Here is a 12,800-nt window from a genome sequence, read left to right as displayed (position 1 = left end):
TGAGTCAAATGGCGGCCCCCAGATCATTTTTATCTGGCCCTCCAACTGGTTTTTTGACGTTTAAAAAACCTCGCAATCTGATATCAAAGCGCCCTCTGCGCAAAGGTTTAGCGCGTTCATCAGCGGTGAGTTCATCAACGCTCACCTGCAGGGAAAACGGCATTCAGAGGTGAGCTTAACAACGCTCACCTGCAGGGAAAACGGCATTCAGAGGTGAGTTTGTCCAAAGCAACGGTCAACTGCAGGTAAAACGGCATTAAAAGGTGAGTTTAACAACGCTCCAAGGCGCGTGCAAGTAAGCAGTTTAAGCGTTTTCTTATCATAGGTAGGACACCGCTTTAACTATAGCATGCTGGATAACGTATTTTTAACGGAGGTTTGTTGATTTTAATAAATGCATATAAATGCTACGATTGTGTTCAATTAATCTTTTTTTATTATTATTATTATTATTATTATTATTATTAAATCCTCTAAATTAATAACGCTGACGTCACCGTATGGGCGATCCCAAGGTCCATTGCGATTTTCCACTCGGTAAGTAAAGTAATGTTAGAAGGCTTAATTAATAAAGATCGATACTATTCTTACATTTACACATCAAAACTATTGAATCAGGACAAGAAGTTGTGTTTAGAAACTTTAGATTTTTTAAGGTGGCCATGTCTTATGACGATAAATAATGGAAAACATAAAAAAAAAATAGCTTTCTGTACCAAATGTGCAGGCTAGCAAAGTTAGCTAATTGAATTCAAGTTAATTTTTTGTCGCATATATTCATGTAAGGTACAATCATAGGGGAATGTTAGATTTTCATAATGAGACATAACGTAAGTGTTACAGCAGCTATAATGTATTTCTGCGTTGGGATTCTTCTTGTGGTTGTATGTCATTGCTCTTTCTTTGCCCAGTGTTTTGTGCCCATGTATACACATGATAGTCAGTGTATCTTATAACTGTGCTAATGAAAGCATAGACATGTAAATAAAAAAACCACATTAACTAATTAAATGTGTTAATTAAAAGCTAGTGTTCTAAACTACTATGACTGCTGAGAAAAGTTTTTGATTAAAATGATCACAGATAAAAGGAAATAAACAAGTTAAAGAAATATTTTTCCTTGTTAATACAAAAGTATAATTAATAACTTAAACATATTAAAAAAAAATGGCACTGATCAGCCAAACTGGCATTTTGAATGGTTGGTATCAATATCAGCCATGATTGTAAAGATCAGTCCATCCCTTTTGAGCTATTGTATTGTGAGTTTTCAGGCAACACCCAGTCCTACAGTATTCTGGCCTAATACTTACTATAAGCACCCACAGACCTCCCCACCACATCCCAAAGCATGGGCAAACTAGACCAACATTTTCTCAAGTTCTTAAACCTTTCAGTTATTCAGTATATATCTATTTGTATGTAGCATGATCTTCAAATCTGAATGTATTATCTTTCCCTTCTCTCAACAGGTCCCCTTGTTCCTTCATCATTTATTTGAAAACTTCAGTTTCGTTACAAAGCAAAAACAAAGGCACTTTTAAGAGCCACGTTTGTCTTGTTAATTGTTGTTAGTCCATCTAGTTTTCTGTTGTTCTTGCTCATTTGCTCTTCCCCCTATCCCTTTAGTGTTGTCTTGTTTGTCCTTGTTCGTCATGAGTGACCATTCCAATTTCGAACAGGTCCTTAATGAGCTTGATGAGCCTGTTGAACATTCTGAATTAAATTATGAACTCCAGACCTTGGATGATTTCATTAATAAGATGTCGGGAGAACAGGAGGCAGCACCATCTACCAGCCATCAACCTGTCAGGTGGTTGAAGAGAGACAGTGATGGAAATGTTGTCTATGACAGAGGTCATCCCGAAACCAAACGGGTCAGTTTTATTTTTCAGTTATATTACGTAAAGGAGAACTCCCTGTGATTTTTCACATATATCTAAAACAGAGATGTAGATTGTTTTGCCTGTAGATTGTAGATTGTAGATTGGATTGAATACATGAATCAGTCATGTGTCTGGTATGAGATATGCAGTTTTTATTACATACTCACCAAAGTAGTAACTAATAAAAGTTTGTATCATTGTGTGGAATAAAATGAGCTTGTCAAAATCTTTGGAATTGTAATGCTGTAAAGGTTGATTTGGGTTTTATTTTCTGCTACAGCTAGTCACAGCTACAGTCGTAAGGCTGGTGCTCATCCTAGAATGTTGGACAGCAGCGTTGAGATAACCAACTACTGTCCTCCTGACACTGTTGGTATGTTCTTTTTTTGTCGCTATTAGTTCATTTTGTTTACAGATTCTAATAATTAGAATGTAAATTACATGTTTTTGCAACAGGATAACCGACAACATCCATGTTACATACTTTGATAGTGTAGAAATTAGTTTTTAAATATGATGTACTATTTTAACAGAGACTTTCCTTGAAGAGCTAAACCACTCACAGGGTGATGACTTGGATGATCAGGAAACGGCACCAGCACCACCACGAGCCTCCTCAGACTGGTCTACTCGAAAAAGTCTCCTCTCAGAGAGGTGGGAGAAAGAAAGAGCCTGTCTGGTGAATACCATGGCAGCACAACAAAATGTGACAACTCAGATCTGCCAACAATGTGGCAGCAGTCCAGCTGCTGTCCGTTGTCGTGACTGCAGACCACAACCATTTTTCTGTGCTGATTGTGATGTCAGTATACACCGAAACCACGTATTCCACAACAGGGATGCAACAATAGCTGGATTCTTTCAGCCATTGCCTCCAACAACCTGTGTCGTGGAGAGGGCTCTTTCCCAGTGTGGTAAGCTGTATTTCTTTTTTTCCCCTTTTTTTTTGAGTGTCCCATTTAGGGCTGCACAATTAATGCAATCACAATAGCAATATGATCCAACTGCCTAATGGTAAAATCTGCAAATAATCATAAAAGTCAAATGTCACAAATGTACCTATGCATATTCACGTCATTCTCCTTGACTTGCAACTTCTGGTTGGTGGGTCTGCGTAGTGCGTGAAGGGTACAAAAATTCTGATTGGCGAACTTCAGTCAGTCAGTGGGTGTTAGTCTTGTACACTGGCTGTGCTTACCTATCAGAGGTGGCACAAATGAAAGAGACATTTGGAATATTGAATTAAATCAAATCATTCACATTTAAAAATCATATTGGAAATGGTAATCGCTTTATCTGTCAGAAAAAAACGCAATTATATATTGTGCAGCTCTAGTCCCATTCTCATTTTATTTAAATAACTTTACAGTATAATAGGCTTCACAGGAATCTTTTGAGTACTTTCTCTGAAACACACTTAATGACCTTTATCTTTAAAGCTTTTCAAATCATTTATTAAAAAAAATGATTACAGAATACTTTCGAGTTAGTACATAGGACGATGCATGTCTTTAATCCCTGCATATGATGTGTCTTTCAGTGTGTATTGTGCCATTGGAGATGCCCAAAAAAATATGTAGTTGTTCTCCAGGATCGTTGAGTGTCAACACAGGAAAAGTTGTTGCTGTGGTTACAATGAATGGTAAGAATAAGATGAACTTAAGAGAACATTCCAGATCAAACGGCTGTAGCTTCCATATCACATTCTGGGCAAAGTGCCCATAGGGACCTGGGTTGGACTTTAACCTGATTCCACCCCATAGGGCTCTCCCACTCGCTTCCTGACACTTTCCATTGTCCTATTTGAATAGCAAAAAAACTGCTTATCTATTTCTATTCAAACGTTCCCTATAGTGGTCTGCGCTGGGCAGGATTTTCAGTCCCGCACCCCCCCCCCCGTTCCTGCAATATTCTGTCCCGTTCTGCAATGTGTTGTTTTAGTCCCGCTCCCACCCGCATCGATTACCTTATGTGCATCTCCCGCCTATGAAAGACCGCAGGATAGGCAAGAGGGATGTTCAGTTTTGCATTCTCTCACGAAAGAGGCATTTGACAACTGAGAAAGACTGCCAGATGTCTGATTTTAAGTTTCTTGGTTCTGACTGTACTACATGGGTGATTATAATGTAGGCTACTTTTCTTTAGAAATTCAAGAACATCTGAAGTAGCCCAGTGGTGTCCACTTCTTCTGTCATGCTTTCAATTTCAAGTTTCAGATGGAGCAGCAGGAAAGAATTGAAACCACGTAAACAACATTGTCAGTTAGGCTGCTTAAACCCCTTCTTTTTTTATTGCTGCCTAACATATCATCCATCTGAACTATAATTACATACACTACTTTCTCATTTGTGTATGTTGTTTTACACAAATATTTCATTTGTGGAAATGCAGTGAATCATCTGTTTCTCCTGCACCAGCAAACACACCTGTCTCATCCCGGCCAGTCCCGCATAGAGCTTTCAAAACCTGTCCCGCGCTGCAGTCTTTTGTGTCGGGACATGCAGGAGGGACCTCTAGTTCCCAATGAATTTGTCAGAGTTGTGCATAATACAATGTGTTCTTGATTTTTTCAGGACGATATGATCTCAGTATGCCTGAGATGAAATGCGAGGCATGCAAAGCCACATGGAGCCCTGGAGTGGATGACTTAGTCCGTAATGACTACTGGCCTGCTACCTTTCACTTTTCCACGGTGTACTCTATAGATGTGTTTTATTCATATGAAGAGTTGAAGATGGCAGCACCAGGACTGTCCTGCCAAGCATTTTTAAGAATGCTTGATCAACGAACTGTCCGCTTTGGCCGTGTGAGTATTAGTGGTGGGAATCACTAACAACTAGTACTAGTATTAACGTGTATTGTAGAATGACTATGGTGATATTATCAACACATTGATTATTATAATTGGAGCATGTTGATGGTATCAAAACACAGTGATTTAGCTATACACGATACATTGATAGAACATCATCTAATATTCAAAATTTTTGTGTAAAAACTACCGCTCTGTAAAAAATCTAAATTCGTACACTAAATGTACAAAAGTTTTGGAGCAATTTATCAACTCGCTGTGAAACTCGCTGAGCAGATCACAGACACAGAACAACAACACCCGGACTCTGTTTTAATCATTCTTGGGGACTTTAATAAAGCCAATCTCTCCCTTGAACTGCCAAAATACAGACAGCATGTTACCTGTCCCACCAGAGACAGTAATATACTGGATCACTGTTACACCACAATAAAGGATGCATATCACTCTGTTCCACGAGCAGCTTTGGGACGTTCTGATCACTGTCTGGTTCATCTTATACCGACCTACAAGCAGAAACTTAAATCTGCTAAACCTGTAGTAAAGACTGTGAAGAGATGGACCAGCGAAACAGAGCAGGATTTACAATCTTGTTTTGACATCACAGACTGGAGCGTTTTTGAAGCTGCTACCACCGATCTGGACGAACTCACAGAGACTGTAACATCCTATATTAGTTTCTGTGAGGATATATGCATTCCTACCAGGACTTATTTAACATTCAACAATGATAAGCCATGGTTTACAGTAAAACTCAGACACCTTCGTCAGGCCAAAGAGGATGCCTACAGAAATGGGGACAGGGTCTTGTACAATCAGGCCAGGAACACACTGAACAAAGAGATTAGAGCGGCTAAAAAGACCTATGCTAAAAAGTTGGAAGACCAGTTTACTTCCAACGACTCTACTTCAGTTTGGAGAGGACTGAGAGCCATCACAAACTACAAGACACCATCCCCTTGCACTGAGGCTAATCAACGACTTGCTAACGACCTGAATGAGTTTTATTGTAGATTTGAAACCCCCAACACCCATTCTGACCATCTCCCTACACAACCATTAACACCCCCTGCAATCCCCCTCTCCATACCTCCTGCTCTTCAAATCTGTGAAGATGATGTGCGCCAGGTCTTCAAGAAAAACAAAAGAAGAAAAGCACCAGGCCCAGATGGCGTTACACCAGCCTGTCTGAAAATCTGTGCTGACCAGCTGGCCCCCATCTTTTCACAGATCTTCAACAGATCTCTGGAGTTGTGTGAAGTGCCTTCCTGCTTCAAACGCTCCACCATAATCCCCATTCCAAAGAAACCCAAGATAACAGGACTTAACGACTACAGACCTGTGGCTCTAACGTCTGTCGTCATGAAGTCGTTTGAAAAACTGGTTCTGGCTTATCTGAAGGACATCACTGGACCCTTACTGGACCCCCTGCAGTTTGCGTACCGAGCAAACAGGTCCGTGGATGATGCAATCAACATGGCATTGCACTTCATCCTGCAACATCTGGACAAAACAGGGACTTATGTGAGGATCCTGTTTGTGGACTTTAGTTCGGCTTTCAACACCATCATCCCAACAACCCTCCAAACCAAACTGACCCAGCTCTCTGTTCCTAGCTCTATCTGTCAGTGGATCACCAGCTTTCTGACAGATAGGCAACAGTTAGTGAGACTGGGGAAATTCATGTCAAACAGCTGCTCCACCAACACTGGTGCCCCTCAGGGATGTGTTCTCTCCCCTCTGCTCTTCTCCCTGTACACCAACGACTGCACCTCTAAAGACCCCTCTGTCAAGCTCCTGAAGTTTGCAGACGATACTACAGTCATCGGCCTCATCCAGGACGGTGACGAGTCTGCTTACAGACAGGAGGTTGAGCAGCTGGCTGTCTGGTGCAGTCTTAACAACCTGGAGCTGAACACGCTCAAAACAGTGGAGATGACTGTGGACTTTAGGAGAAACCCCCCTGCACTTTCCCCACTCACCATCATGAACAGCACTGTGACTGCAGTGGAGTCATTCAGATTCCTGGGAACCACCATCTCTCAGGACCTGAAGTGGGACAATCACATTGGCTCCATTGTGAAAAAAGCCCAACAAAGGTTGTACTTCCTTCGCCAGCTGAGGAAGTTTAACCTGCCACAGGAGCTGCTGAAACAGTTCTACTCAGCCGTCATTGAGTCAGTCCTGTGTACTTCAATTACTGTCTGGTTTGGTTCAGCTACAAAATCAGATATCAGAAGACTACAGAGAACTGTTCGGACTGCCGAAAGGATTATTGGTGCTCCCCTGCCCACCCTCCAAGAACTGTACACATCCAGAGTGAGGAAAAGGACTCAGAAAATCACTCTGGATCCCTCACATCCAAGTCACCCCATCTTTGAACTTTTGCCATCTGGCCGGCGCCTCAGAGCCGCAAATACAAGAACAGCAAGGCACAAGAATAGTTTCTTCCCCCAGGCAATCTACCTCATGAACAGTTAAATGTTTCCCACTTAAACGTATGCTTATGCAAAAATGTGCAATATCCTTATATTTATTTGTTACCCCTCCATCCTAGAACATTCCTGCATCTCACTCAATCCTATTCCATTATCATTTATAGCACAATTGTTTATACACTTATTTATTTGCCAATTTGTAATTCTCCTGTAAATTTTTTTTTTTTTTTTTTTTTTTTGTCTGTGTGTTGTTGTCTCTGTTTACTGGAAGCTTATGTCACTAAAACAAATTCCTTGTATGCGCAAGCATACTTGGCAATAAAGCTCTTTCTGATTCTGATTTCTGATTCTGAACTCAATCACTCAAAACATTAGACCTGTGTATAAGATCAAGTAGTGATGTCCCTGTCACATCCTAGTCATGCAGTTTGCATTCAGAAAAAACAAAGAGCCAAAAGGTTTCCAATGATGCACTGGGCTGAGCAGCTGCCTGTGGAGGCTCGATGCTGGAGGATTTGGCGTCACCTTTGACCTTACTGACTTTAATTAACTGTGAATTATGTTGGCATGTTTTACTGTTTTGAAACAGATTGGGAAGATCACAGCAGACAGCTTCAGAAAAAGTTTTTTGGAGTGGGAGGCTGTTAGATTTGAGGTGGATAAGATCTGCAGGGAGGAGCATTTTGTCTGTCCTGCATGCACCCCAGACATGCTTGCTGTTTCTGTGGATGGAAATCGCAAGCACTACCGCTTTAAGAATGCAGCAAGGTACTTACAAAATGTGTGTAATTTGCAGTGTTGTTAAAGTAACCTTGGCTGTGTCATATTGAAGGTCAATGTGTACCTTTCTTTCATTTAGATCTGAAGAAAAAGCCTTATTTGATGGCATCTTCATTGCAAAAGATGATGAAGTAGAGAGATTTGTGGATTACATTCATTCTACCACCAACCATGTAAACTTGTTTTATAATATTTCTAATAAAAAACACCAATAACATCTTGACATTGTTTGGGTGATTCCTTACTTTTTATAACAACCTTTTTCCATTTTGTAGGTCTCTGGAAGAGGTGTCTGTGGAGGGGAGTGGTCAGCTGCAAGGGAAACGTCTCAGAAATCCTCAAGTAAAATTGATGAGGAGGGACTTGAGCTTGCAGTCTGTCGACATGGAGTTTTTCTCGCCGCTCTCAACATGTTCAGGGGAGAAATATATGCTTATCCCCTCTACCTGCAGAACAAGCTGGCAAATACGCCAATAAGCTTTTTTGCCATGGATGTAACCTGCAAGTACTGGCCTTACCTCAACAAAGTGACAAAAAGCTGCCCGGAGCTCCAGCACCTTCTGAGCATGAAACCATTCCTCTCAGTGTTTCATGCCAAAGCCCATGATTTTAAATGTGAGGTAAGAAAACATTACAATGTCATTGACTGTCCCTAAACACCTGCAAAGGAATGTTGGCAGCTTTTAAGTATTTTCATCAATAGGTTAAATGGAGTGGAGCTTACCAGCAAGGGGCAGGATTGACACTTGGGGAGGAGGTTGAGCAGTGTAACGCCTTCCTCTCTAGGATTGCTGTGACCACGAAGCACATGTCCAAAGCAGGTAAGGTAACCACACACTGCACTAGACTGAAAGTGTTACAAGAAAATTGTAGCCAGTGAGGGACATGTAGTACAACACAGATTAGTGTTTTTTTTTATTTTGTATTTTTATTTTTTGTAGGACGTACAGACATGCTTACACTGATGGCCATGCGCTGGAATCAGCAAAAGTTTAATAACTTGGCTACTTCACTTGCCTGCCGATATCAGAAGGTAGAGATGAGTATTGTTATTTTCTTATATTGTAAATACCTTCTATTGTATATTTTTGTAGGTATAACATTTTTCTACTTTCGTTTCCTTTTTTTGTTATTTGAAGGCCACAAAACGTCTGGAAAGCCAACTTCAGGACCTGGAAAGCATGAGAATCCAGCTGGCAGTGACACAGGTTGAAGTTGAGGGCTGGGTCACTGATATTAAGGAGTGGGCAGAAGGTGAGAGTAATACTATTACTTCAATGTCTCAGTTCTGCAGAATAATGGGAGACATGCTTCTGCAAGTAATTATTGTTTTAAAATGAAATCATACATACACAGTTTTTTTGGTCATGTACTTATGCAATAAAAATGCCAAATTTTAGTATGTAGTGCATACACACTGGAAATAATGTCAAAACAAAGTACCCTGAAAGTACCTGAATGGTGCATAGTCCAAAAGTTGGAACATTGGACATTTCTTGCAGTTAGTGGATCCCATCTTGGCTATGTTGTCATTTTCTTTGGTACCCTGTTATATACTTCCTATACACGCTAATAAATATGAAATGATTGAGACTTGCATGTCCTTCCTCTAGGAGCTGTTTTTTTTTTTATAAAGAAAAAAAAAAAAGCAAAGAGGGATAATCCTTATGACTTCACTGTAGCGTTTCAGTTACTGCCATGAAAATGTAAGTGAAATGTTTACACTTTTTTTTTTTTTTTCTCAGCAACAACATCCCAAAAGAATGCCGATCTTGACGCGGTGATCAATAGAATGGAGGTGCTGGTGGCCAGCATTAAAAGAAGGTCCCAGCGCCTTTACAAAGACACCGATGGCAGCAAAGGTCGGGCCCGGATCCGGTGCAAAATCAGAGAGGAGAAGGCCATTCTTAGCTCTGTTGTTGAAAAATACAACAGTATGGTTCCAGATACAGAAAGAATCGCCTTTGACATCATTCTCTCTGACGAGACAGTTTGGCCATGGCAGCTTTCACATGGTGGTATGTACACAAATATGTTGACAATTTTGTTTAATTCACAGTATCAAAAAACTAATTATGCCTTATCCCAGATTATCTCAGAAATTCTTTTAAAAATAATCATACTTACAATTGACTTATTTTCCACAACTGTATCCCAGACGCTGTAGATTTGAAAACCAAGAGAAAGGCGTTTGATGTTGTGATGGCTATAAGGAGACTTGAGGAGGAGAAGAAGATTGTTCTTTCTGAGATGGCAAAGCATTGGAAATCTCTCTCCACTCGTGCAGACACACTCAAGGAGATGTCATGCCAGCTTTCCAGTGAGGCATTGAAAAGTACGCATTAAGTAATGCGTTGAAATACTATACTGTACATTGGAATTTTTTTTTCTGATAATTTTTTGTTTTTACAAGGTGAGCTGTGGGATCTAAATGAAGAAGGGATCAAGGGTTTCCTCAGCTTAACTTTGAGAAAGAAGCAAGAAGTCACCAGAATGATGAAGCATACAAGAGACTGTTATGCTAAAGTTTTGACTGGAACAAGAATGGACTTCCAGAATGATTGGGATGAATACGACAGTGACTCTGAATTGTCAGATGAGTTTGAGGAGCTCTCAAGTGAGAAATGAGCATTAAGTCATTTTTGATGAGTTTCCTTTGTATTTTTTTGTTTTTTTTTTCCACTCTAACAATGCAGCCCTATTTCTGATACCGTGGGGGGTCAGAAATGTTGCTGTGGGGGGCCACCACGGTCAAATCAACATGGAGGAATCACTGTTTGTGGGTCAGATATGCTTGAATAATAGTATTCATCATATCTACATGTGACATTACAACAATAATAATGAGTGTAATTAATTTAAGTAACTGTTTTTCCAATAGTAATCTTCTGTTTATGGTAGAACAAAACTATGTGCAGAAAAGTTTGCAGGAAGGTGTAAATATGTAAATATGTGCATTGTAATAATAATAATAAAAAACATAATTCCACTAATGTCATCTGCTGTGGCAAATCTGAGTTTTCCGACAGTTTTACATTGACACACAAACCCATTTTTTTTTTTTTTTATTTGGACTCTTGCATTATCTCATGCTACAAATGGTCTCTGAAAGCATCCTTGACAGGACTTAATCAGCTGCTTCTCATGTGCAGTGAAAGTACATAGAGGTTCAACAAATGCAAAAACTGGCCCAAAACTTGAAAATGTGACTTAATTATATACACAATAGTGGTTATTATATACACACAATTAAATTTTTCTGAATTTGGATGTTTAATAGGGAAGCCTCATTGAATTACTTCAAGATTTGCTTTAATAACAACATTTCCTGACTATATAAAAAACCTACAGTTGAGTGTTTAAAAATACAGCCTAATAGCTCGTTTGACTAATTTGCATTTGTTTTAACTTGTACTGTTTAAAAAACAAAAAATAAACCATACAAAGAGAAGCATTTTTTTTCATGCATGTTATTTAATTTTCTAATATTGTGGTTGATAAATATTAATAGCAGAGGCTACAGGGAAAAAAACATGAGCATATTTATGTGTGAGACTTTGATTTAAAATCACATTGCATTATTCCATTTTTGGCACACTTCTTGCTCAGCCTTCTGCACACAGACACAAGGAAGCAGACAGACTGGCTAAACCGACCGTCTGCTAGCCGCCTCACGTCACAAAGGTCAGTTAATTCTCAGCACATAGAGACTCTTTTACCTAGATATCACACTATAGAGACTGTGTCTGTTCCCCGAACTAGAAAATACAAAAAACGTCCAAACCAAGTTAAGATTAACAATTTAATTGAGGTTCAACAAATAAAAACAGATGCAATACGAATAAACAAATGATAAAGCTTGGCTTATTTAATATCAGATCCCTTTCTACGAAAACACTTTTTGTAAATAATATGATCACTGGTCATAATATAGATGTACTCTGTTTGACAGAAACCTGGCTAAAACCTGATGATTACATTATTTTAAATGAGTCCACCCCCCAAGATTACTGTTATAAACATGAGCCACGTCTAAAAGGCAAAGGTGGAGGTGTTGCTTCAATTTATAACAACGTTTTCAGGATTTCTCAGAGGGCAGGCTACAAGTATAACTCGTTTGAAGTAATGGTGCTTCATATAACATTATCCAGAGAAACAAATGTTAATGATAAATCCCCTGTTATGTTTGTACTGGCTACTGTATACAGGCCACCAGGGCACCATACAGACTTTATTAAAGAGTTTGGTGATTTTACATCCGAGTTAGTTCTGGCTGCAGATAAAGTTTTAATAGTTGGTGATTTTAATATCCATGTTGATAATGAAAACGATGCATTGGGATCAGCATTTATAGACATTCTGAACTCTATTGGTGTTAGACAACACGTTTCAGGACCTACTCATTGTCGAAATCATACTCTAGATTTAATACTGTCACATGGAATTGATGTTGATAGTGTTGAAATTATTCAGCCAAGTGATGATATCTCAGATCATTATTTAGTTTTGTACAGCACACTCGAACACTAAAGAGAGTAGCCCGGAAAATGGAGCGGAGCTGTAGGAAAAGAAAACTAGAGGTATTTTGTATTGCTTAGTGGGAAAGTAACATATCCTACAGAAAAGCATTAAAAACTGCTAGATCCGATTACTTTTATTCTCTTTTAGAAGGAAACAAACATAACCCCAAGGTATTTATTCAATACAGTGACGAAAAATAAAGCATCAACAAGTGTTGGTTCAGTTGATTTGACGCAATCTTTTTTGTTTAAAGTGCTATATAAATAAAGGTGACTTGACTTGGCAACTCACACATCTCATTTAACCATTTCACAAGCTGATAAAAGGGTCGTGACATGGGTCAGAAGGTATCAGATGTCATAA

At 39.4% G+C, this 12,800-nt stretch overlaps 1 protein-coding gene and 1 long non-coding RNA gene across 3 annotated transcripts; both read left to right on the top strand.

Annotated features, from left to right (window-relative positions):
• Window positions 1-2,592: 2,592 nt before the first annotated feature.
• Window positions 2,593-4,849, top strand: LOC132106329 (uncharacterized). The gene is made up of 3 exons (XR_009424120.1): window positions 2,593-2,800; window positions 3,427-3,528; window positions 4,460-4,849. It is a non-coding gene; the product is annotated as an uncharacterized LOC132106329 (long non-coding RNA).
• Window positions 4,850-7,678: 2,829 nt separating this feature from the next.
• LOC132106328 (uncharacterized) lies at window positions 7,679-10,914 on the top strand. Of its 2 annotated transcripts, none has more exons than XM_059511952.1 (9): window positions 7,679-7,904; window positions 7,996-8,089; window positions 8,192-8,536; window positions 8,620-8,737; window positions 8,858-8,949; window positions 9,056-9,170; window positions 9,662-9,934; window positions 10,075-10,236; window positions 10,330-10,914. In XM_059511952.1, the coding sequence occupies exons 1-9, from the start codon at window positions 7,696-7,698 to the stop codon at window positions 10,542-10,544; spliced, it is 1,623 nt and encodes a 540-aa protein (XP_059367935.1). In that variant the 5' UTR covers window positions 7,679-7,695; the 3' UTR covers window positions 10,545-10,914. The 2 variants fall into 2 exon arrangements, with proteins under 2 accessions (XP_059367935.1, XP_059367934.1); XM_059511951.1 differs by having other exon boundaries at window positions 10,075-10,251.
• The last annotated feature ends 1,886 nt before the right edge of the window (window positions 10,915-12,800 follow it).

Source organism: Carassius carassius, chromosome 26 (genome assembly GCF_963082965.1).
Source record: "Carassius carassius chromosome 26, fCarCar2.1, whole genome shotgun sequence".
Classification (NCBI taxonomy): Eukaryota; Metazoa; Chordata; class Actinopteri; order Cypriniformes; family Cyprinidae; genus Carassius; species Carassius carassius.
The sequence above is the reverse complement of the archived record's forward strand: the minus strand, read 5'-3'. Positions and strand labels throughout refer to the sequence as shown.